The 27,045-nt window shown below is 45.0% G+C and overlaps 1 protein-coding gene across 1 annotated transcript; it reads left to right on the top strand.

Annotated features, from left to right (window-relative positions):
* Positions 1–478: 478 nt before the first annotated feature.
* LOC144727804 (uncharacterized) lies at positions 479–27,045 on the top strand. Its single transcript, XM_078606916.1, has 24 exons — positions 479–679; positions 1,049–1,127; positions 8,735–8,803; positions 9,070–9,291; positions 9,399–9,518; positions 9,703–9,924; positions 10,030–10,149; positions 14,827–15,048; positions 15,154–15,273; positions 16,239–16,460; positions 16,567–16,686; positions 17,747–17,968; positions 18,073–18,192; positions 18,383–18,604; positions 18,711–18,830; positions 19,021–19,242; positions 19,347–19,466; positions 19,657–19,878; positions 22,914–23,033; positions 23,224–23,445; positions 23,550–23,669; positions 23,860–24,081; positions 26,479–26,598; positions 26,789–27,045. The coding sequence occupies exons 2-24, from the start codon at positions 1,070–1,072 to the stop codon at positions 27,043–27,045; spliced, it is 3,804 nt and encodes a 1,267-aa protein (XP_078463042.1). The 5' UTR covers positions 479–679; positions 1,049–1,069.

The following is a 27,045-nucleotide window of genomic DNA, read 5'->3' as shown; positions in this document are numbered from 1 at the left end:
AAAACATGCTCTGGTAGTATATGATGCATTGTCTTTTAAACTGATTGGTTCCACACCAGAGACAGCTTTCTTTAGAGCCTAGTCTCAAACAGTGTTAGACCAGAGGACGCCAAAAGGCAAATAGCACAAAGATCTATTCTTATATTTTGATACTGGTAAGGGAGGTCCCATGATGTTACTATTGTGTTTGTCTTTACTTTGGGATGCCACAATTTTACTATTTACAGCTTTATCGCTAAAATTAACAATGGTAAATTAGGCTTTGGCAACTTAGTTATACACCCAAGTGGCAAAGATAATCCAGGAACGACGGTGGGTTTGCCATCCCAGATTTAAATGTTTTACTGCGTCTCCTCTGAAGCGTGTCGGGTCGTATTTCTTAAAGCATTGAATTTACCTGGAACAAGTTTTGTGGTGGTGAAAACCGGTTTTTTGGGGGGGGGGGTATGAGAGTGCATTGTTTAAACTTGCTCATAGCCATTCGGTACTATACATAGTGAACAAACTATTTCACCAAGCCGTGCGCCTAGGAACGTGGAGGTGTTCATCACTCGTCACCATCGTCGTCAGTCTGTCTAATCAAACCTGCCGCTAGATTAAGTACGACAATGTATTTGCTCCATACGAGTGGATGAGCGTGTGAGTGTGCGCGCTAAAGACGTGTACAACTCAAACGCCGGTAAGACTTTATAACTTGTACGTTTGTTCGACGTGCTGCACACGCGTGTTGCGTTCTCTCTGTGTGTGTACGCATTGTCTACGTGTCGCAACCTCACTTACTGCTACGCAGGTGCTCGCAGTTCTGCTGAAGACATCCTCAGATAAGACATCATCAGATAAGCTTGCACTTCTTTTTTGGAGAGGGGGAGTACATTGCAGTGACGTTAATTAACAATATTGGTTTGGTATCGAGAGTTTTCTCCAGCATTTAGATGTCGCAACATTGTAGAATTAAATGTATAGTTGCGAACGTTTGATCTATGTTTAAAAAAAAAACTCTGATGTTACTGTATTTCGTTTTGTGTTGTTCCCATTGGTTGTGTCGCAGTTAAAGTTAACAGAGGGGAAAATGGCATGGAATTATTTACGTCTTCTAACCCTCCTGGCGGTTCTGTTAAGTGCCCAAGGTAAGTCCTGAATGTTCGTGTTTCTCACTGGGGAAATTAATATGACTTGAACAGTTGATAAAGCAGTAACGATCATGCAAAAAAAATATGTCATGCTTTATACTCATTGGTTTTTTCGGTAAAGTCACGTATGTCGAAATAAAATAAAAATAAATCACGACGTTTCGAACATAACACAAGCGCTCGTCCTCAGGTGAAAATAGCGTAAACCACACAGCGAGGGACCACACAGAGGGACATCACACAGAGCGCACAGAGAATGGAGAACTGCACGGAGGCAAATACAGCAAGAAGATGGGAGAGGCGCGAGGGAACACACAGAGGGACATCACACGCAGAGCACACCGGGACTGCAGGAATTACTATACTCATTGGTTCTTTTGGTAAAGTCACGTATGTAGAAATAAAATGCACGGAGGCAAATACAGCAAGAAGATGGGAGACGCGAACTCAGCAAACCTTAGAAATATAATGCGATGCAACCCAATCGACCAACAACACAGTTAGACACTAAACCTGGTTGACCACGTATTTCAAAAGACTGCAAAATATTGTGGTCATCTTCTAGGTTGAACACACCAACGTAAATAGAGGATAAGGACTCGTGAACAGACACGAGGTACAAGGAAGCAGAGATACATACACAAAGAAGACACAGGGAAAGGTGTTTTAGGCAGTACAGAGGGACACAACGAGCAACACCACACCAAGAGACATACACACAAAAAGATGCCGGGAGGGATAACGTACAGGGACTTACATAGGCTGTAGAGGTGGGGGAAGGGAAGTGTAACCGTGCATGGACATGCAAATACCAATTCAGGCAACAAATCGGGGGAAACACATGGGAAAACGGAAACGGAGAAAGCACAGCAAGAACATTTTCTTGCTGTGGTTTTCACACCTTGATGATGATTGCTTGTGTTGCAATCGAAACGTGATAATTTTATTGTAAATTTGTATTATTATTTTATTATTTCCCTTCTACGTGACTTTACCGAAAGAACCAAGAATATGAATCCCTGCAGTCACGAAAGCTTTAAATCAAAATTTAAGTGCTGTAATGTTGACATCGTGAATAAAGTGGCCTGGAAAGATAAAGACAAGAAGTCGTCCACCTAAAATCTACAACACTACACATATATGTAGTAGCTACATATATGTAGTAGTTACATATATGTAGTAGCTACAGGCCCTGCGCTTTCAAAGGCCCCGTGCTAGATGCTTTCAAGCTATAAATTCCGGTTCAGTGATTCTGCACTTGTTCTATAACTATAGTATTATACTGCCTTCAACTTTTATGAACGACTGGGTGTTTAAGGTTAGCGATTTGTCGTATTATCTGGCTGTATAGAAAATAAAAAAAATACAATTACTTACAATGCAGGCCCCGTACAAGCTCAATCCGGCACTGGATCGCGTAAATATATAAATGTGTCGTTAAACCCACCACCACCCGCCACCACCCGCAACAGCCAATTAGTAAGGGGGTTGTCATGTAAACAGAACATGCCAATTCCTTACTAGTCCAGCATACTGGTGTGTTGGAGAGCCAAGCCACAACATTTACAATCTGAGTACGACGTTTCGCCAGTAATTACAACTAGCTTCATCAGTCACCTGATTGGCATGTTCTGTTTACATGACAAACCTTACTAATTGGCTGTCGGGTGGTGCCGGGTTTAACGACACATTTATATATTTACGCGATATAACCCAAAAAACCTGCATTATGGATGATATTGGTCGCAAAAGCCTACATGTTAAAAAGGCCCGGAACGTTCAAATCAGTAGTAAAAAATATTCTCAAAATTGTTGAACCAGATAATTTAGAAATTCATTTTTTGTGTTTAAAAAAAATCAAATACAACGATTCATTCAACGTGAATTGCCTAATGAAGATAACATTTTAAAGTTCATATTAGAAACCGCTGTAACACCACAGCCTGATTTTTAGCCGGGGGTGGCTGTGAAGGTGTCCGAGTGAGAGATATCCCTTCGTTCATTGCGATTAGCTTCACATTTTAGCCACGCCGTTTGAGACCCATTCAGGGTGGGGAAAAAGGCACCCATGGCTGTAATGAGACGATGTCACGCTGCGAGGTAGCACTGCAAATGTAACAGGTCACGGCTTTTGGCAGTGTCAAAGGGGTTGTGTCGTGTGGACTTGAGGTTCATGGAGACAGCATTTGAGTGCTTTGTTGTTTTGCTTCATATTGTTGATTAATGCCTACTGTTGGTAGATAAGACAGTTATATCACTTTCACGGGAAGGCCAATAACATGACAAGGTTTTTCTTAATTAGAACACCATCTTATCAAAAGTCACTCACAACAGCCCCACCTAATGGAAATGTCACGAGCCGCCACTGCCGATTGTACTGTTGTGTCCTGTCACGAGACAGAGTACACTACCCATTCGGATTTCAAGGAGGCAAGTGCAATACTTTTTAGTCGCTGGACCAGAGCAGAAATTGGTCCCACTTAAAGTAGAACCACTGTACTCTTTGGTTATTTCGGTAAAGTCACGTAGAAAATAAATCAAATAATAATAGAATACGACATTTCGGTTGCAACACAAGCAACCATCATCAGGTAAGAATGAATGATAAAACACAGACGCGGAAACAACATAGGCAGACAACATGCAGAGAGAGACACACACACAAAGACACACCGAGTGAGACACATACTAAGATAAAACACAGACACGGCAAAACATAGGCAGACACACATGCAGAGAGACACACACACAAAGACACACACCAAGACAAGCAGAAGGACAACCACTCTGTGTCAAGGCCTTAAATTGGAACGAAAAAAATTGGAACGACAATACGACCTCAGGTGGGACTGACAAGTGAAATAGCTTGTCTGGTCACACAGTAGAGGCAGAACTTTGCCACACACTTTGCTACAGAAAATAATGTACGTAACACGACATTTAAAATAATATACAGTACAGCTGTAATTTACATTTTCACGTCTGGGATGGAGCAAAATGAAGTCAAAATATAAGTTTATTGTTGTTTATTTTGTCCAATCGTTGGTGACTGAGCTGAGACCATCAACTCACTATTCGTGAGAACCCAGAATCTCGGCAGTGCCAGCTCAGTGCTCTGACCTCTGAGCCGCCTCTAAAACACCTGAATTAGTACGTGTGCGGGCAGGACTGTGGGCATTGGTGTGAAGCATGTCAGCTGGTTTCGGCTTCCACGTGTCGGCTCTACTGCAGAATGAGCAAAGATTTTCCACAAATGTTATCTTACGAGTAAAACGAGATTTTTCAAAGACATGGCAGTGATAAGAAGCGACCCACAATAATCGCTTCCCTAGAATGTGAACAGTAGTCAGATTAATCTGGGTTGAAACGAGAAGTGGCACCGACGTGACCTGAAAGTGAGAGATCCGACTACACAAGAATAGACTTGTCTTTACATCATGGGTGACGTTACGATTCCTGGATTTTAAATGCATGTCATTTAAATAAAAGGTGTATGGAGTTTGTTTGCATAAATATACATAACATGTATGCATGCGTATTTGTATTCGAATACATGAATGTAGTACACGGTTAATAACTTTAAAGTTGAAGTTGTCCTTGAAACTGATTGGTCCACACCAGAGACACCTTTCTTTTGAGCCTCGTCTCAAACGGTGTTAGACCAGAGGACGCCAAAAGGTGTCTTCTGACCACAAGCATTGTGGTTAATGCAGACATGATTCCTTGTAAAAGGTTTCATTTTGGTGTTTTAACATCTTAACACCTATTTTGTTGCCAGAAAGAAAGGGGGAAAACCTATTAACATATTTTGGTACTGGCAAAGGAGGTCCCATGAAGGTGATTATTGGTGACACTGTGTGACTAGGAATAGTGTACAAGCTCTTAATCCTAAAGATAAAAAAAAATTCCGTAACGTGTTATATTCGTAAGCAAGGGTTAAAATTGCTTGCTACGTTCCTGTATTTGCAGTATATGCTGTTTAAAGAAAGCTATTTGTTGCTTTAGGAGAATTCAACATACCACGATTTATAGTGAATGTTTGAATCTACACATGACAAAAATTCTAATGAGGGTTCATGTCCTTGTTTGTGAATGTGCATAGATTAATAGTTAAATATAACAGTGGAAATATTATGTAAAGTAAAATCATTTACAATAGCAACAGTTCTAATAGCATGAGCAATAGCGCCATGAACTAAAGCACCAGCATAAGTTTAAGGTTACTGAGAGAAGCGGCCTATATCGATCGGGGGCAGCCTCGTCCTCGCATAGCATCCTTCTCCACGCTTTGGCTGCTTTCTCCACTGCTTGGCCTCTTCCACTGTAACCCACCTTTCTGCAGTTCAGCTGCCTACCTAACAGGGTTTTCTGCTGGTCAGTCTGCCTGCCTGCCTGTCCAACCACCTGGGCTACCTGAGCTATGGGTCTGCCCGTCTGCCAACGAAGAAGACTGACGGCCTGCTGGCTTGTATGGCTGGCTGAGCTTTCGGTCTGCAGGCCTGCTACCGTGTCAGCCAGACCTGAAAAGTCTATAGCTAGCTCTACAACTTTATATCCTTTGGTCCTTCACCGGTCCTCCTTCCCCCACCTTCCACCATCTCTCCCCTATCTCTCCCCTATCACACCTCCACCATTAACGTTTGACCATACCTCGATGTATAACATTTGATTTAGCGTTCTTTAAAACGTGAAACTTTGAAACGTATTTTCCCATAATGAGGCCTCCATTATGTAACTTAACGTGCATTCCTAAGAAAATATTTCGTCACCCAGAATCCTAAAATAACACAAACGAGTAGTGTAGCTACGAAACACTGCCCCTAGGCAAATTGCATGGAACTGTATACAATGCACGCACGAACAAGCAACGTAACAATGTGCATTTACTAGAAGTATTTAGATTTTTTTCTACCAATTTTTATAAAAAACACAATAATGAAACAAACGAAAAGGTCTTCATTCATGACGAATCATCGTAAATCGAATGAAGATATATTGGGGGTATACTTGTGTAATGAGCGACTTCCGCGACACGTCGTATAGAGGGTACTCTCTTCTTTATTCACATTCGGGCACACCACAGGCCAACCTTATCCTCTTCCTTCTTCGAGTACACACATAGATATTAGCCTCCCTACAGGCTACACGTGGTCGATCCCACAGCATGGTTCTGTCCGCACACTGCTGGCCTCACCGCTGGTTGATGGCGTGCCGGCGAGGGTGGTGGGACTTCGCAGGAGATCTGCCACGTGGCCGAACGACGGAGAGAGATAACGGCGAGCAGCGACGCAGTCCGGACCTAAGGCTCCCCACACCGACCACGAGTCCGCCTCCGCTTATATTGCCGCAGGTGCGGCTAGGCTCCGCCTCCAGCCACGCCCTCTTGTGGAACCTTCTAGCCGGTTCCCGGAGTATCTCGGCCAGCCCCGCCCTTTACCTTTGGCACAGATACCTCTCCCTTTTGGGATTGGATGATCTTTATAGTGGTGCCTGTACCCGTGCTTCCCTTTTCCAACCAGTTGATGTCACTATGTCATACACTTGTGTAAGGACAGCATGTAGGGACAGTACGGCTCCCCGTGGCCATGGTTACTAATTAATATAACGGGAACAGACAGGGTCACGTTAGGGTAATGTGGGACCTAAGTGGTCGCTAATAATAATTATGCGACAAGCTTTGACAGGGTCGTGTGAGGGGAAGCACGGGATCTAACGGTCATAAATTGTAATAAGGGCAGAGACAGACAGGGCCAGGTGCGGTGAGAGAGGGTTCGGGAATAGGGGCGTGGTCAGGTCCTGAGGGGGATAAGAGCCAGCGTGAACCGGGGCTCTGGGCTGCTGTTGTTAGGGAACTGCCGTCGCCGTCGTCACCTTGGAGCGGGTCGTCTTCATCATCCAGGAGTGGGCACCTTGTAGTCTTGGAAGGCTAGAGTTATGTCGTCTCAGAATAGAATTACCTAAATTACTCAAGTGTATATAGTTACTTGCGGTTGCTTGTTAAGTTATCAGTGAGTCGGCGGACTTTATATATATGTAATACCGTTGAGGACTCTTGGACACCCGGGGTTGAGGCACACGCATTTATTCCGCAACAGTTGTCACAACCGCGGACATACAATACTGGAGGGGGTATCGGCCCCCTCACCCGGCTAGCTGGGAATACACTGCTAGCTATCTCTGACCTACCTCCTAGTCCGCCACTAACGGGCTAGGGGAGGCTGTCTGGCCCGACACTGGTAAGTCGGGCTACGGTACCCGGAGTCCCAGAGCACTAGCTCTGGTTCTCGGGACCACGCCGCTGGCTCGGTCCTGCGCGGCCCTGACAAGGGCGGCGTCCCAGGGGAGTCCAGGGCTCTAGCTAGACGATCTTCGGTCTTCACTGGTTTAGCTTTAACATTCTGCCCCGAGCCCTCTGACACATCCCCCTTTATACTCCACCCCCGCTGAGGGGTGGGGCCCCGGGCTGCCTGGTGCGGACGTCGTTGAGAGCACCCCCCCCCGTGCACTCACGTAGCCCCGCCCACTGTGTTTGTTTCCCATAAGCTGCCATGCATAACGGCTCTCTCTCTAACACCCCTACATATATATAAAAGGAACATTTGTGATTATGTGTGTCTGTTCAAAATGTTTAGCGTACTTCCCAACATGCAACAAACTTGAAATTTGCCATGTGGGTACTTTCCAAACTGTACACCATGCAAAAATTATAAAAATAGACTTTGGTATTTTTTTTTGGGGGGGGCGCAATAATGCATATTTTTTGTACGGCCAGTGAGCTGTGACATCACATCTGTCATGTCACCCGCGCATGCGTAGTATTTGGCGCTCTGCGCTACGAACCCGGCGACCCGAGTTCTATTCCCGCTCACGGCCACCACCGGTGACGATTATTTTAACCGCTTCTGGGCCTCACCTAGGTCGACTCAGCCTCAAACGAGTAACTGGTGTGGTATGTGAACATTAGTAAATTGACATATTCCGAATTTCATTTACATTTTAGCACATTTTTATTACGTGACTTTGTGTGGCTATATTACTGCACATTGTTAAATCCGAGTACTGCATTTATCGTGTTATACCCTAACCCTACAGTATGTTTTACTATTATTAACTTTGATCTTGCTCTTGATGTGTGCTTCTAATTACTTTCTGACCCTCGGAAACCATTGTATTATTCATTGTGTTGTTTACAAAGCCTTGATCCGTGCCCTGGAATCTGGTCCACTGCCGGAGACGTCACCCAATACTTCAATTGTATACCTGTTCCTGTGTTTTATTTATACTATATTGGAGAAATGTACAAGTTGAGGGTGAGGACACATTTCGAAAAGACAAGCTGTGTGACTGGACTGCATCTCCTCTGCATCAGTGGCTATTTGTCTATTTGTGTTAGTGAACTCAATTTAGAGAGAATTTGGTCTGGGCCTTTTTGGACGTTTATATTTTGTCTTCAAAGCGATGATAGCCAAGAACGACCCTTAGCTGTAGTCCTGGTAAGCTATTGAATTGATTGCAGCTAATAACATTTGTTGAAATGGTGGGACATGGGGCATAGTTACAGGAGCTGAATGTTCATTCAAATGCACTTTATTCTTGTTTAACAGGACAGACAACCCCGACAGCATTGACAACACATCTGCCAGTGACAGTACAGATAACATCTTTGATTATTGGTAAGACACCCAGTGCTTCCAACATTTATTTACCCAATGTAACACAAACATACGGAACTAAGGGGATGTGAATATATGGTAATTGTTTGGATGTGCTGTATGATTATGATGGCGAAGTGGACTACAGATGATAGTGACTGTGAAAAAGGTGACTGTCTAGAAAATGTTTATCACAAACAAAAAAGGTTCCTTAATTATTTTCTAACATTTCACCTGTTATTTTTCGAAGGGTAAAATGATCACAAAATGTATTTCTCTTCTACTAGAGTGTGCAGGAAGTGACTTCCAATGTTCTGTTGATAAGCGCTGCATCCTGGGAATCCTGTACTGTGATGGGGTGGCTGATTGTGCGGACCAAAGCGACGAGACTCCAAACTGCCAATGCCGGTCAGACCAAATCCGTTGTGGCGATGGAACATGCCTAGGAATAGAATATGTGTGCGATGGGGTCTATGACTGTGGAGACTATTCAGATGAAAACAACTGCAGTGAGTTAATTATATTAACTATATGATACTATTATGAATGTCATATCTCATTTAATATAAATACGTATAATTTAAAAGAAGACGTGAATTGATATTGTGTTTTGCAGTTTGCACTCCAAGCCAGTACAAATGCAATAACAGTAACACTGAATGTTTGGACTGGATCTACATCTGCGATGGAGAAACTGACTGTAGCGATGGATCTGATGAAAGCAGCTGTGAAAAAGGTTTGTTTCAGAAAAAAAATAACTGAATAACTGACATTTGGATAACCTGAACATGGATGTGTTTTATTTATATATCTGGAAATTGATGTACCACTAAGCAACTTGGTATGGTGAGAGGCCAAATTAATAAATGCCCAAGTATAACATTTCACCAATATTTAACCTTTTATCGTTGTCATCCCAGAATGTTCTGACAGTGAGTTCCGCTGTGCCGATAAGAAGCATTGCATCCCTGGACATTTTTACTGTGATGGGGAGTCCGACTGTGCAGACCAGAGTGATGAGACTCCAAACTGCCAATGCCGCTCAGACCAAATACGTTGTGGCAATAGAACCTGCCTTGGAATAGTGTTCGTGTGTGATGGAGTCAACGACTGTGGAGACTTTTCAGACGAAAGCAACTGCAGTGAGTTAAAACATGGGACGTATACTTTAAGTTAAGAATTCCATGTCTCAATGAAAATATCGGTATCATTTATAGGAAGGATTTAATTGAGATTTCTTTTTGCAGCTTGCACTCCGAATCAGTACAAATGCAATAACAGTAACACCGAATGTTTGGACCCACTCTACGTCTGCGATGGAGAAACTGACTGTAGCGATGGATCTGATGAAAGCAACTGTGAAAAAGGTTTGTTTACTGAATAACTGTATTAACTGCCAGTAGATAACCTAAAGATGGATGCATTTTATCTACATATCTGTCAATTTACATTCCATGAAGTAACTTGGACAGCAGCTAGGGCAAATTCAGCAAAAATTAATAATTGTCAAAGTGTAATGTGAGCGTATTCTGGGGGGTCGCCGGCTGGTGGGGTGGGCTTCGCCGCCTCAGCCTCTAAGCCAACCAGGCGACACGAACCATCGGGGGCAGAGTTCAAGGGCGGAGCCCGCGGGCGCTAGGAGGTGGTATTATCTGGAAAGTTCTTAAGGGTTGTGGCGAAGGGCGGGGGATAAAATGCGGGGTCTGGGTGACGCGGGAAGGGGATATAAAGGAAAGCCGGAAGAGGCTCGGGGTCCGTTGGTAAGGGGCTGGAAGCTGGGCCATGTCGCAGGTCTCCGCGAGCCATCGGCCACGTGGCGATGCGGAGATGGCTCTCAGTCTCCCGCGCCGTCTACCAACGGTGCGCGGGAGCAGAGAAGGAGACGGCTCTCAGCGCGCCGTCTGCCAACGGTGCGCAGGAGCGGAGAAGCGAGAGAAAGAGAGAGCAGCGCAAGAGCGGGACGCCAGCTCACGCGACGCGCTGCGGAACGACAGAAGAGAGCGGAATGCGAGCTGTCCAGATAACGAAGAAATAAACACGGAGACACAGTCGCTTGTCGTCGACCTGATATATTACAATTAGGGTCAGAAGTGATTCTTGACGTTGGACGACATGTCCAAGCATCTCAAGAAGAAAATTCCGCCTACGCCGTCTTCCGACGACGATGACTCACTCACCCAGGACCTGGCGATCCCGGGGGCGGTGGGCCCGGACGCGGCGGCTACGGTCGGCTCTGTTAAGGTGCCGGAGAAGGTCGTCGGTGCCGAGCCATCTTCGTCCCCGGGCGCTGGCGACGGCTGGCGGCATATGGCGGAGCAGATCGATTTGCTGCATGCCGTCCTACTCAACCTGGTGACGCTGGTCGCGCCGTCCGCCGCGCCAGGACTTCCGCAAGGAACGCTGCTGAGTGGTGCAAGTTGAACTGGGAATCGAGGAATTTGGCGGCCAACCGGGAAGTAAGCGGCTCATGGCCACACACCGGCATTGGAATGCCGAGTTCCTTGGACAGCTCCAACATTTTCAGCAAGAACGATTTCGACTTGGGGCGCACTTCACTGTTGTCCCATCACATTGATACTGGGGGGGCGAGCCCTATACGAATGAATCCGCACCGGCTAAGTCCCTCGGAGAGGGACCATGTACGCGGTGCGGTGGATGATATGCTGGCCGCTGACATTATCTCTCCGTAGAATAGCCCGTGGGGCGCTCCCGTTGTCCTCGTAAAGAAAAAGGTAGCCTCCGATTCTACGTTGATTTCCGGAAGCTTAATAAAATTTCGGTGGCAGACGCGTACCCTCTGCCACGGATGGATAACTCCCTCGATGCCTTGTCGGGAGCACAATACTTTTCCACCCTCGATCTCTCCTCTAGGTTTTGGCAACTTCCCCTCGACGATTCGTCGAAGGAAAAGACGGCGTTCCATACGCCTCAGAGGTTATTCCAGTTTAACTGCCTTCCCATGGGACTGAACGCCGCTCCCGCCACGTTCCAGCGGTTGATGGAACTAGTGTTGACCGGGTTACAATGGGACACGTGTCTGATATACTTAGACGACGTCATTGTGTTCAGTCGTACGTTCGAGGAACACCTTCAGAGATTGAAGGCTGTTTTCGACAGGATGCGTTCCGCAAATCTCAAATTCAAACCTAAAAAGTGCCACCTCTTGCAACGCTCCGTGCGTTATTTGGGACATGTCAGCTCGGACGGTGTTGCCACGGACCCGGACAAGACGTCATGCATCCGGGACGGGCCGACCCCCACCTCGGTAGGGGAGGTACGTCGGTTTGTCGGGTTCGCATCCTACTACCGTCGATTCGTGCCGAATTTCGCTACTATCGCTAGACCGCTGCACCTCCTCACGGCGAAGAATCAAAGGTTCAAATGGGGACCGGAGAAGGAGAAATCGTTCCAGGACCTTCGAGATCGATTGTCGACTGCGCCGACGCTTGATTACCCCGATTTCTCCTAGCCGCGTTCTCTCGTCGACTGAAACTCGCTATTGTGTTACCCGTAGGGAATTATTGGCGATTGTTCATTTCGTTCGCCAATATTGCCCGTACCTGTACGGCAGGAAATTCCTAGTGCGCACGGACCATGCCGCCTTGCAATATTCCTTGAAGATCGAACAGCCCTCTGGCCAGTTGTCGCGGTGGTTGGAGATGTTGCACGAATTCTCATTTGATATACATTACCGTAAAGGTTCTCGTCATGGTAACGTGGCTGCGCTCTCCAGGTTATCGCAGAAATCCTCTTGCGCGTGCGCCTCGGGCACTAATCGGTGCACGCGCCCCCCTCAGCCCCTTCGGCCGGTCATGTCCGCGATGGCGGATTCCACGGGCCCGGCCTGCCCTGAGCCGGCTGACGGGGTGTTGAACTTTCCGCGTTCGGTATGGGTCCGCGAGCAACTGTTGGTCGATTCATTGAGTTCATTGCGAGGTCAGGCGGGCAGGCCGCGGGTGTCCTCGTCTGTGGACGATTCCCCACAGGCGGCCCTCCGGGACGGGTTGTTGATGTGGAGGAATGATTTGCTGGGCCGTTGGCGCCTGGTGGTTCCTGTCGCGCTTCGGTACGAATTGATTCGGGTACTGCACGCCGAGAAGTTGTTAGATCTCGGCTTACAGAAAGCCTTTTTGGCATGGCATGACGGCTGATGTCGCCAAGGACATTCAGGCCTGTTCCGAGTGTGCTCGTCGGAAGCCACCGAAACGGGGTTATATTCCGCCCTTGAAATCGATCCAGGTGACGCGCATTAACGAGCTGGTGGCTCTGGACATCCTCGGACCCTTTCCCCCATCCGCCCGGGGTAATATATTTCTGTTGGTGGGTGTGGAATATTTCTCGCGGTGGCCGGTGGCTTAGCCCTTGCCCGATCAGTCGGCATCGTCTATCACGGAGGCATTTTTGTACGGGTACGTGATGGACAAGGGCGCGCCCGAACGGCTGCTTACGGATCAGGGCCGCAACTTCTCATCTAAGTTGTTGCGTAATGTGTGTGGGCACCAGGAAAGTACGTACTTCACCCTACCACCCACAAACGGATGGGATGGTTGAGCGGTTGAACCGTACCCTGTCGGCTATGCTCTGCCATATGGTTAGCGAGAAGCAGGCCGATTGGGATTTGCACATCCCTGGGGTGCTCTCCGCCTGCCGGATGGCACCACACGGGTCCACTGGGTACTGACCCTTCTTCCTCATATATGGACGTGAGAACATGCCGCCCGTTGATGTGCAGTTGGGGGCATACGCAAAGGAGCCCGTGCTGACTCTCCCCGAATACGTTCGTGACACGGTTCGCCGCGTCACGGAGGCACGGGATGCGGCACGGATTGCCACGTCTAAAACCCAGGCCCGTAACGAGCAGTGTGCTAAGCGCTCGCAACGCGCTATGCCATGGGCTGTAGGGGACCGGGCCTGGCTCCATTGTCCACAGGTGCCGGTGGGTATCTCTCCCAAGCTGCACAGACCCTGGCAAGGTCCTGTGGAATTGATCGAGGTATCTAGTCCTCAGTGCGCACGTATCCGGGCAGGGTCGCACCGTTGGTATGTCCACACTTCTCGGTTGAAACCCTTCTTTGCTCCTCGCGTTAATCCGTCATCCCCAAAGGTTGCCTTGCCGGTGTCTGATGCGTAGGATGAGCCACCCCCCTTGCCTGTTGAACCTCCGAAGGGGCCTCCCACACACTCGGCGGCCCTGAGGCAACTGGACACAGGTGATCCTGCACCGACCGGGTCTTCACCTGCGGCGAGGGATGTCGATTCCGCCGCTCTTCCAACCCCGTCTGGATTGCAGTCGGCGAAGCCCCCTGCTCATGCAGGGGATGGTCCGGCGTCGCGTACCAGATCCAAATCTCTCCCCTTCCGTTGATTGTTACCGTTCCTTCACGTTATGCGTTGCACTTGTTGAAATTGTCCGTTACTGTGTTATTATGTCTCTCGCATTATGGTCTTGTTTTGAATTAGCCGGGACGGCTAGTCTTTTACACCGGGGGGGAGGGGTGATGTACTGTGAGCATATGCTGGGGGGTCGCCGGTTGGTGGGGTGGGCTTCGCCGCCTCAGCCTCTAAGCCAACCAGGCGACACGAACCATCAGGGGCAGAGTTCAAGGACGGAGCCCGCAGGCACTGGAGGGTGGTATTATCTGGAAAGTTCTTAAGGTGGTGTTGTGAAGGGTGGGGTCTGGGTGAAGCGGGAAGGGGATATAAGGGAAAGACGGAAGGGGCTCGGGGTCAGTTGGTAAGGTCTGGAAGCTGGGCCACGTCGCGGGTCTCCGTGAGCCATCAGCCATGTGGCGACGTGGAGACAGCTCTCAGCGCGCCGTCTGCCAACGGTGCGCGGGAGCGGAGAAGCGAGAGAAAGAGAGAGCGGCGCAAGAGCGGGACGCCAGCTCAAGCGACGCGCCGCGGAACGACAGAAGAGAGCGGAATGCGAGCTGTCCAGATAACGAAGAAATAAACACGGAGACACAGTCACTTGTCGTCGACCTGATTTATTACAAAAGTATAAAATGTCACCAAAATTTTGCCTTTTATCATTGTCATCCCAGAGTGTTCCGACAGTGAGTTTCGCTGTGCCGATAAGAAGCATTGCATCCCTGGACATCTTTACTGTGATGGGGAGCCCGACTGTGCAGACCAGAGTGATGAGACTCCAAACTGCCAATGTCGCTCAGACCAAATCCGTTGTGGCAATGGAACCTGCCTTGGAATAGTGTTCGTGTGTGATGGAGTCAACGACTGTGGAGACTATTCAGACGAAAGCAACTGCAGTGAGTTAAAACATGGGACATATACTTTAAGTTAAGAATTCCATGTCTCAATGAAAACATCTGTATCATATATAGGAAGGTATTAATTGACGTTGTTTTTTGCAGCTTGCACAACGAACCAATACAAATGCAATAACAGCATCACAGAATGTTTGGACCCGATCTACGTCTGCGATGGAGAAACTGACTGTAGCAATGGATCTGATGAAAGCGACTGTGAAAGAGGTTAGTTTAGAGAATAACTGTATTAACTGCCATTCGATAACTTAAAAATGGATGCATTTTATCTACACATCTGTCAATTTACATTCCGTAAAGTAACTTGGACAGCGGCTAGGGCAAATTCACCACAAATTCATGATTGTCAAAGTGTAGTGCTGAACTTTACGCGGACAACTTCTTCCTTTTCTATCGTCATTTTATTTGTCCAACACAGCACATTTCGCCATCATCCTTCAGCGCGTTCTCCGCTCGCTCGCCGCGCTCCGCCGGCCTCGCTCGCTTCGTTCCTCCCTCTCTCTCTCTCCGTCTCTCCGTGCTCTCTTCGCTGCTTCCCCATCCCACTGCAGCCGTCGCTCTCCTCAGCTTTTCTGTCTCACTCCGACTGTCTCTCTCGTTCGGCTTCTCCGTCTCACTCCGACTATCTTTCTCGTTCGGCTTCTCCATCTCTACTTCTTCTTCCACTTCCTTCTACACTACACTTCTTCTTCTACTCCACTGCTACGCTACACTTATTCTTCTACTCCACTGCTACTCTACACTTCTTCTTCTCCACTGCTACTCTATGCTTCTTCTTCTTCTTCCGCTCCGACCGTCTCCGTCCAGCTCCCAACACAACTCCCCGTCTTGCTCTGACGCTCCCCTATTTATCCCCCTCCTCATTAATTCCCAATTAATTAGTTGGCGTCCCCCCTAATGCCCACGCCCCCAGACCCCGGCGCCATCTGTCCCCATTCCCAGACTTAGCGGCGCCACCCAGACCCTGACAACAACAACCGGCCAATCACTGTCCCGCATCCCTAATTGCCTAATGGGCCGTCTTTGTCTTCTCCGTTGTCCCCCAGCAACACCAGCCCGTCCCGGTACGACCCCACTGATCGTGTTTACACTTACCCCCCTTGGTGCGAGTTAAACCACTTCAAAAGTATAAAATATCACCAATATTTTACCTTTCATTATTGTCATCCCAGAGTGTTCCGACAGTGAGTTCCGCTGTGCCGATAAGAAGCATTGCATCCCTGGACATCTTTACTGTGATGGGGAGCCGGACTGTGCAGACCAGAGTGATGAGACTCCAAACTGCCAATGCCGCTCAGACCAAATCCGTTGTGGCAATGGAACTTGCCTTGGAATAGTATTTGTGTGTGATGGAGTCAATGACTGTGGAGACTATGAAGATGAAAGCAACTGCAGTGAGTTGAAGCATGGGATATATACTTTAAGTTAAGAATTCCATATCTCAATGAAAATATCGGTATCATTTATAGGAAGGTTTTAATTGTCATTTTGTTTTTGCAGCTTGCACTCCGAATCAGTACAAATGCAATAACAGTAACACCGAATGTTTGGACCTGATCTACGTCTGCGATGGAGAAACTGACTGTAGCGATGGATCTGACGAAAGCGACTGTGAAAGAGGTATGTTTAGATAATAACTGTATTAACTGCCATTCAATAACTTAAACATGGATGAATTTTATCTACATATCTGTCAATTTACATTCCATAAAGTAACTTGGACAGCGGCTAGGGCAAATTCACCACAAATTCATGATTGTCAAAGTGTAGTGCTAAACATTATGTGGACAACTTCTTCCTTTTCTGTCGGCATTTTATTTGTCCAACACAGCACATTTCGCCACCATCCTTTAGCGCGTTCTCCGCTCGCTCGCTGTGCTCCGCCGGCCTCGCTCGCTCCGTTCCTCCCTCTCTCTCTCCGTCTCTCCCGACTCCCTTCGCTGCTTCCCCATCCCACTCCAGCCGTCGCTCACTCTCGGCTTTTCCGTCTCACTCCGACTGTCTCTCTCGTTCGGCTTCACAGTCTCACTCCGACTATCTTTCTCGTTCGGCTTCTCCGTCTCTACTTCTTCTTCCACTTCCTTCTACACTACACTTCTTCTTCTACTCCACTGCTACGCCACACTTATTCTTCTACTCCACTGCTACTCTACACCTCTTCTTCTACTCCACTGCTACCCTACACTTGTTCTTAGACTTCACTGCTACCCTACACTTCTTCTTCTCTACTGCTACCCTACACTTCTTCTTCTTCTCCACTGCTACTCTATGCTTCTTCTTCTGCTTCGACCGTCTCCGTCCAGCTCCCAACACAACTCCCCGTCTTGCTCTGACGCTCCCCTATTTATCCCCCTCCTCATTAATTCCCAATTAATTAGTTGGCGTCCCCCCTAATGCCCCGCTCCCCCAGCCCCCGGCGCCACCTGTCCTCATTCCCAGACTTAGCGGCGCCACCCTGACCCTGACAACAACAACCGGCCAATCACTGCCCCGCATCCCTAATTGCCTAATGGGCCGTCTTTGTCTCCTCCGTTGTCCCCCAGCAACACCAGCCCTTCCCGGTACGACCCCACTGATCCCAGCCCACACGTGTTGACACTTATCCCCCTTTGTGCGAGTTAAACCAATACAAAAGTATAAAATGTCACCAATATTTTACCTATCATTATTGTCATCCCAGAGTGTTCCGACAGTGAGTTCCGCTGTGCCGATAAGAAGCATTGCATCCCTGGACATCTTAACTGTGATGGGGAGCCCGACTGTGCGGACCAGAGTGATGAGACTCCAAACTGCCAATGCCGCTCAGACCAAATCCGTTGTGGCAATGGAAGCTGCCTTGGAATAGTGTACGTGTGTGATGGAGTCAACGACTGTGGAGATTATTCAGACGAAAGCAACTGCAGTGAGTTAAAACATGGGACGTATACTTTAAATTAAGAATTCCATATCTCAATGAAAACATCTGTATCATTTAAAGGAAGGTTTTAATTGACATTTGTTTTGCAGCCTGCACTCCGAATCAGTACAAATGCAATAACAGTAACTCTGAATGTTTGGACCCACTCTACGTCTGCGATGGACAAACTGACTGTAGCGATGGATCTGATGAAAGCGACTGTGAAAGAGGTTTGTTTACTGAATTACTCTATTAACTGCCAGTAGATAACCTAAACATGAATGCATTTTATTTACATATCTGTAAATTTACATTCCATAAAGTAACGTGTACAGCGGCTAGGGCAAATTCAGCACAAATTCATAATTGTCAAAGTATAAAATGTCACCAATATTTAACCTTTTATCGTTGTCATCCCAGAGTGTTCCGACAGTGAGTTTCGTTGTACGGATAAGAAGCATTGCATCCCTGGACATTTTTACTGTGATGGGGAGTCCGACTGTGCAGACCAGAGTGATGAGACTCCAAACTGCCAATGCCGCTCAGACCAAATACGTTGTGGCAATAGAACCTGCCTTGGAATAGGGTTCGTGTGTGATGGAGTCAACGACTGTGGAGACTATGCAGATGAAGGCAACTGCAGTGAGTTGAAGCATGGGACGTATACTTTAAGTTAAGAATTCCATATCTCAATGAAAATATCGGTATCACTTATAGGAAGGTTTTAATTGTCATTTTGTGTTTGCAGCTTGCACTCCGAATCAGTACAAATGCAATAACAGCAACACCGAATGTTTGGACCTGATCTACGTCTGCGATGGAGAAACTGACTGTAGCGATGGATCTGACGAAAGTGACTGTGAAAGAGGTTTGTTTAGAGAATAACTGTATTAACTGCCATTCGATAACTTAAACATGGATGCATTTTATCTACATATCTGTCAATTTACATTCCATAAAGTAACTTGGACAACGGCTCGGCCAAATTAAGTAAAAATACATAATTGTCAGAGTATAAAATGTCACCAATATTTAACCTTTCATCGTTGTCATCCCAGAGTGTTCCGACAGTCAGTTTAGCTGTGCCGATAAGAAGCATTGCATCCCTGGACGTCTTTACTGTGATGGGGAGCCGGACTGTGCAGACCAGAGTGATGAGACTCCAAACTGCCAATGCCGCTCAGACCAAATCCGTTGTGGCAATGGAACCTGCCTTGGAATAGTGTTCGTGTGTGATGGAGTCAACGACTGTGGAGACTGTTCAGACGAAAGCAACTGCAGTGAGTTAAAACATGGGACGTATACTTTAAATTAAGAATTCCATATCTCAATGAAAACATCTGTATCATTTATAGGAAGGTTTTAATTGACATTTGTTTTGCAGCTTGCACTCCGAATCAGTACAAATGCAATAACAGTAACTCCGAATGTTTGGACCCACTCTACGTCTGTGATGGACAAACTGACTGTAGCGATGGATCTGATGAAAGCGACTGTGAAAGAGGTTTGTTTACTGAATTACTCTATTAACTGCCAGTAGATAACCTAAACATGAATGCATTTTATTTACATATCTGTAAATTTACATTCCATAAAGTAACGTGTACAGCGGCTAGGGCAAATTCAGCACAAATTCATAATTGTCAAAGTATAAAATGTCACCAATATTTAACCTTTTATCGCTGTCATCCCAGAGTGTTCCGACAGTGAGTTTCGCTGTACCGATAAGAAGCATTGCATCCCTGGACATTTTTACTGTGATGGGGAGCCCGACTGTGCAGACCAGAGTGATGAGACTCCAAACTGCCAATGCCGCTCAGACCAAATACGTTGTGGCAATGGAACCTGCCTTGGAATAGTGTTCGTGTGTGATGGAGTCAATGACTGTGGAGACTATGCAGATGAAAGCAACTGCAGTGAGTTGAAGCATGTGACGTATACTTTAAGTTAAGAATTCCATATCTCAATGAAAATATCGGTATCATTTATACGAAGGTATTCTTTGGTTCTTTTCGGTTAAGTCACGTCTAAAAATAAAATAATAAATTAAAATAAAATAACATATTACGACGTTTCGATTGCAACACAAGCAATCATCATCAGGCATAAAAGAAATAGCAACAAAAAATCTAACTAGAAAAAACTATAGACAGACATACAAGCAGACAGACATCACAACGGCACACAGAGAGAGGAGCAAGCTGACAACGCGGCACGGGCACGCAAGCCTGAAAATTAGGAGGCAGGCACACGAAAATTAAATAACCTAGTAAAATATCGAAATGTAATGTAATACAACACAGAGAGTCGGTTAACACACAATTAACGCATAGCCTGGTTGATTACGTGTTTCAAAATTTGCTAAGTTAGAATTTTAAGTGTGAGCAACAAAAATCTAACTAGTAAACTATAGACAGACATACAAGCAGACAGACATCACAACGGCACACAGAGAGAGGACACACATCGGCACAAAGAGAGGGGTCGTTTCTGTGACGGTCCCTTAAATATAGAGAGGAGGGGGTGGGGACGAGGAGAGGGAGAGGGCGGAGAGAATCAAGCATATCAAAGACTGCACGCCAACGTACCCTATTGTAAGTAAACTGACAACGCGGCACGTTGTCAGTTTACTTACAATAGGGTACAATCTTAATTTTAGAACTTTCGTGACTGCAGGAATTATTATTTGTTTCTTTCGGTTAAGTCACGTCTAAAGATAAAATAATAAATTAAATTAAATAATAGAATACGAAGTTTCGATTGCAACACAAGCAATCATCATCAGGTATAATGAAATAGCGACATAAAATCTAACCAGAAAACTATAGACAGACATATTAGCAGACAGATATCACCAAGATACATAGCGAGAGCAACACAGGTAACAGAGAGGGGTGATCGTCTCTGTGTGGTGGCCTTAAATAGACAGAGGGGGGCGGAGGCAGAGAGAGGGAGGAGGGTTAGAGAAAAAATTAGCATATCAATGAGTGGTCAACAGACGTGGTGCTGCGAATGCGATGGCACGGCAAGCAAGCCTGAAAATCAGGAGAAGGACACACTAAAATTAAATAACCTAGTAAAATATCAAAATGTAATGTAATACAACACAGAGGGTCGGTCAACACACAATTAACGCATAGCCTGGTTGATTACGTATTTCAAAGATTGCTAAGTTAGAATTTAAGTGTGAACAATCTAAAGAGAGGACACAGGCAGAGAAAACAAGTCGCCAGAGAGAGAGAATAAAGATAAGCTTAAAACTTCCCCGTAGAAGTGGTTCAATCTTAATTTTAGAACTTTCGTGACTGCAGGAATTATTATTTGTTTCTTTCGGTTAAGTCACGTCTAAAGATAAAATAATAAATTAAATTAAATAATAGAATACGAAGTTTCGATTGCAACACAAGCAATCATCATCAGGTATAATGAAATAGCGACATAAAATCTAACCAGAAAACTATAGACAGACATATTAGCAGACAGATATCACCAAGATACATAGCGAGAGCAACACAGGTAACAGAGAGGGGTGATCGTCTCTGTGTGGTGGCCTTAAATAGACAGAGGGGGGCGGAGGCAGAGAGAGGGAGGAGGGTTAGAGAAAAAATTAGCATATCAATGAGTGGTCAACAGACGTGGTGCTGCGAATGCGATGGCACGGCAAGCAAGCCTGAAAATCAGGAGAAGGACACACTAAAATTAAATAACCTAGTAAAATATCAAAATGTAATGTAATACAACACAGAGGGTCGGTCAACACACAATTAACGCATAGCCTGGTTGATTACGTATTTCAAAGATTGCTAAGTTAGAATTTAAGTGTGAACAATCTAAAGAGAGGACACAGGCAGAGAAAACAAGTCGCCAGAGAGAGAGAATAAAGATAAGCTTAAAACTTCCCCGTAGAAGTGGTTCAATCTTAATTTTAGAACTTTCGTGACTGCAGGAATTATTATTTGTTTCTTTCGGTTAAGTCACGTCTAAAGATAAAATAATAAATTAAATTAAATAATAGAATACGACGTTTCGATTGCAACACAAGCAATCATCATCAGGTATAATGAAATAGCGACATAAAATCTAACCAGAAAACTATAGACAGACATATTAGCAGACAGATATCACCAAGATACATAGCGAGAGCAACACAGGTAACAGAGAGGGGTGATCGTCTCTGTGTGGTGGCCTTAAATAGACAGAGGGGGGGGGCGGAGGCAGAGAGAGGGAGGAGGGTTAGAGAAAAAATTAGCATATCAATGAGTGGTCAACAGACGTGGTGCTGCGAATGCGATGGCACGGCAAGCAAGCCTGAAAATCAGGAGAAGGACACACTAAAATTAAATAACCTAGTAAAATATCGAAATGTAATGTAATACAACACAGAGGGTCGGTCAACACACAATTAACGCATAGCCTGGTTGATTACGTATTTCAAAGATTGCTAAGTTAGAATTTAAGTGTGAACAATCTAAAGAGAGGACACAGGCAGAGAAAACAAGTCGCCAGAGAGAGAGAAAAAAGATAAGCTTAAAACTTCCCCGTAGAAGTGGTTCAATCTCAATTTTAGAACTTTCGTGACTGCAGGAATTATTATTTGTTTCTTTCGGTTAAGTCACGTCTAAAGATAAAATAATAAATTAAATTAAATAATAGAATACGACGTTTCGATTGCAACACAAGCAATCATCATCAGGTATAATGAAATAGCGACATAAAATCTAACCAGAAAACTATAGACAGACATATTAGCAGACAGATATCACCAAGATACATAGCGAGAGCAACACAGGTAACAGAGAGGGGTGATCGTCTCTGTGTGGTGGCCTTAAATAGACAGAGGGGGGGGGGCGGAGGCAGAGAGAGGGAGGAGGGTTAGAGAAAAAATTAGCATATCAATGAAAATATCGGTATCACTTATAGGAAGGTTTTAATTGTCATTTTGTGTTTGCAGCTTGCACTCCGAATCAGTACAAATGCAATAACAGCAACACCGAATGTTTGGACCTGATCTACGTCTGCGATGGAGAAACTGACTGTAGCGATGGATCTGACGAAAGCGACTGTGAAAGAGGTTTGTTTAGAGAATAACTGTATTAACTGCCATTCGATAACTTAAACATGGATGCATTTTATCTACATATCTGTCAATTTACATTCCATAAAGTAACTTGGACAACGGCTCGGCCAAATTAAGTAAAAATACATAATTGTCAGAGTATAAAATGTCACCAATATTTAACCTTTCATCGTTGTCATCCCAGAGTGTTCCGACAGTCAGTTTAGCTGTGCCGATAAGAAGCATTGCATCCCTGGACGTCTTTACTGTGATGGGGAGCCGGACTGTGCAGACCAGAGTGATGAGACTCCAAACTGCCAATGCCGCTCAGACCAAATCCGTTGTGGCAATGGAACCTGCCTTGGAATAGTGTTCGTGTGTGATGGAGTCAACGACTGTGGAGACTATTCAGACGAAAGCAACTGCAGTGAGTTAAAACATGGGACGTATACTTTAAATTAAGAATTCCATATCTCAATGAAAACATCTGTATCATTTATAGGAAGGTTTTAATTGACATTTGTTTTGCAGCTTGCACTCCGAATCAGTACAAATGCAATAACAGTAACTCCGAATGTTTGGACCCACTCTACGTCTGTGATGGACAAACTGACTGTAGCGATGGATCTGATGAAAGCGACTGTGAAAGAGGTTTGTTTACTGAATTACTCTATTAACTGCCAGTAGATAACCTAAACATGAATGCATTTTATTTACATATCTGTAAATTTACATTCCATAAAGTAACGTGTACAGCGGCTAGGGCAAATTCAGCACAAATTCATAATTGTCAAAGTATAAAATGTCACCAATATTTAACCTTTTATCGCTGTCATCCCAGAGTGTTCCGACAGTGAGTTTCGCTGTACCGATAAGAAGCATTGCATCCCTGGACATTTTTACTGTGATGGGGAGCCCGACTGTGCAGACCAGAGTGATGAGACTCCAAACTGCCAATGCCGCTCAGACCAAATACGTTGTGGCAATGGAACCTGCCTTGGAATAGTGTTCGTGTGTGATGGAGTCAATGACTGTGGAGACTATGCAGATGAAAGCAACTGCAGTGAGTTGAAGCATGTGACGTATACTTTAAGTTAAGAATTCCATATCTCAATGAAAATATCGGTATCATTTATACGAAGGTATTCTTTGGTTCTTTTCGGTTAAGTCACGTCTAAAAATAAAATAATAAATTAAAATAAAATAACATATTACGACGTTTCGATTGCAACACAAGCAATCATCATCAGGCATAAAAGAAATAGCAACAAAAATCTAACTAGAAAAAACTATAGACAGACATACAAGCAGACAGACATCACAACGGCACACAGAGAGAGGAGCAAGCTGACAACGCGGCACGGGCACGCAAGCCTGAAAATTAGGAGGCAGGCACACGAAAATTAAATAACCTAGTAAAATATCGAAATGTAATGTAATACAACACAGAGAGTCGGTTAACACACAATTAACGCATAGCCTGGTTGATTACGTGTTTCAAAATTTGCTAAGTTAGAATTTTAAGTGTGAGCAACAAAAATCTAACTAGTAAACTATAGACAGACATACAAGCAGACAGACATCACAACGGCACACAGAGAGAGGACACACATCGGCACAAAGAGAGGGGTCGTTTCTGTGACGGTCCCTTAAATATAGAGAGGAGGGGGTGGGGACGGGGAGAGGGAGAGGGCGGAGAGAATCAAGCATATCAAAGACTGCACGCCAACGTACCCTATTGTAAGTAAACTGACAACGCGGCACGTTGTCAGTTTACTTACAATAGGGTACAATCTTAATTTTAGAACTTTCGTGACTGCAGGAATTATTATTTGTTTCTTTCGGTTAAGTCACGTCTAAAGATAAAATAATAAATTAAATTAAATAATAGAATACGACGTTTCGATTGCAACACAAGCAATCATCATCAGGTATAATGAAATAGCGACATAAAATCTAACCAGAAAACTATAGACAGACATATTAGCAGACAGATATCACCAAGATACATAGCGAGAGCAACACAGGTAACAGAGAGGGGTGATCGTCTCTGTGTGGTGGCCTTAAATAGACAGAGGGGGGCGGAGGCAGAGAGAGGGAGGAGGGTTAGAGAAAAAATTAGCATATCAATGAGTGGTCAACAGACGTGGTGCTGCGAATGCGATGGCACGGCAAGCAAGCCTGAAAATCAGGAGAAGGACACACTAAAATTAAATAACCTAGTAAAATATCAAAATGTAATGTAATACAACACAGAGGGTCGGTCAACACACAATTAACGCATAGCCTGGTTGATTACGTATTTCAAAGATTGCTAAGTTAGAATTTAAGTGTGAACAATCTAAAGAGAGGACACAGGCAGAGAAAACAAGTCGCCAGAGAGAGAGAAAAAAGATAAGCTTAAAACTTCCCCGTAGAAGTGGTTCAATCTTAATTTTAGAACTTTCGTGACTGCAGGAATTATTATTTGTTTCTTTCGGTTAAGTCACGTCTAAAGATAAAATAATAAATTAAATTAAATAATAGAATACGACGTTTCGATTGCAACACAAGCAATCATCATCAGGTATAATGAAATAGCGACATAAAATCTAACCAGAAAACTATAGACAGACATATTAGCAGACAGATATCACCAAGATACATAGCGAGAGCAACACAGGTAACAGAGAGGGGTGATCGTCTCTGTGTGGTGGCCTTAAATAGACAGAGGGGGGGCGGAGGCAGAGAGAGGGAGGAGGGTTAGAGAAAAAATTAGCATATCAATGAGTGGTCAACAGACGTGGTGCTGCGAATGCGATGGCACGGCAAGCAAGCCTGAAAATCAGGAGAAGGACACACTAAAATTAAATAACCTAGTAAAATATCGAAATGTAATGTAATACAACACAGAGGGTCGGTCAACACACAATTAACGCATAGCCTGGTTGATTACGTATTTCAAAGATTGCTAAGTTAGAATTTAAGTGTGAACAATCTAAAGAGAGGACACAGGCAGAGAAAACAAGTCGCCAGAGAGAGAGAAAAAAGATAAGCTTAAAACTTCCCCGTAGAAGTGGTTCAATCTTAATTTTAGAACTTTCGTGACTGCAGGAATTATTATTTGTTTCTTTCGGTTAAGTCACGTCTAAAGATAAAATAATAAATTAAATTAAATAATAGAATACGACGTTTCGATTGCAACACAAGCAATCATCATCAGGTATAATGAAATAGCGACATAAAATCTAACCAGAAAACTATAGACAGACATATTAGCAGACAGATATCACCAAGATACATAGCGAGAGCAACACAGGTAACAGAGAGGGGTGATCGTCTCTGTGTGGTGGCCTTAAATAGACAGAGGGGGGGGGGCGGAGGCAGAGAGAGGGAGGAGGGTTAGAGAAAAAATTAGCATATCAATGAAAATATCGGTATCACTTATAGGAAGGTTTTAATTGTCATTTTGTGTTTGCAGCTTGCACTCCGAATCAGTACAAATGCAATAACAGCAACACCGAATGTTTGGACCTGATCTACGTCTGCGATGGAGAAACTGACTGTAGAGATGGATCTGACGAAAGCGACTGTGAAAGAGGTTTGTTTAGAGAATAACTGTATTAACTGCCATTCGATAACTTAAACATGGATGCATTTTATCTACATATCTGTCAATTTACATTCCATAAAGTAACTTGGACAACGGCTCGGCCAAATTAAGTAAAAATACATAATTGTCAGAGTATAAAATGTCACCAATATTTAACCTTTCATCGTTGTCATCCCAGAGTGTTCCGACAGTCAGTTTAGCTGTGCCGATAAGAAGCATTGCATCCCTGGACGTCTTTACTGTGATGGGGAGCCGGACTGTGCAGACCAGAGTGATGAGACTCCAAACTGCCAATGCCGCTCAGACCAAATCCGTTGTGGCAATGGAACCTGCCTTGGAATAGTGTTCGTGTGTGATGGAGTCAACGACTGTGGAGACTATTCAGACGAAAGCAACTGCAGTGAGTTAAAACATGGGACGTATACTTTAAATTAA

Source organism: Lampetra planeri, chromosome 26 (assembly GCF_965212315.1).
Source record: "Lampetra planeri chromosome 26, kcLamPlan1.2.h2, whole genome shotgun sequence".
Classification (NCBI taxonomy): domain Eukaryota; kingdom Metazoa; phylum Chordata; class Hyperoartia; order Petromyzontiformes; family Petromyzontidae; genus Lampetra; species Lampetra planeri.
The sequence above is the reverse complement of the archived record's forward strand: the minus strand, read 5'-3'. Positions and strand labels throughout refer to the sequence as shown.

Coding starts and splice junctions, on each gene's coding strand:
- LOC144727804 (XM_078606916.1), top strand. CDS start 1,070: ATGGCATGGAATTATTTACGTCTTCTAACCCTCCTGGCGGTTCTGTTA. Junction 1,128..8,734: donor GGTTCTGTTAAGTGCCCAAG/GTAAGTCCTGAA, acceptor CTTGTTTAACAG/GACAGACAACCCCGACAGCA. Junction 16,687..17,746: donor CGAAAGCGACTGTGAAAGAG/GTATGTTTAGAT, acceptor TTGTCATCCCAG/AGTGTTCCGACAGTGAGTTC.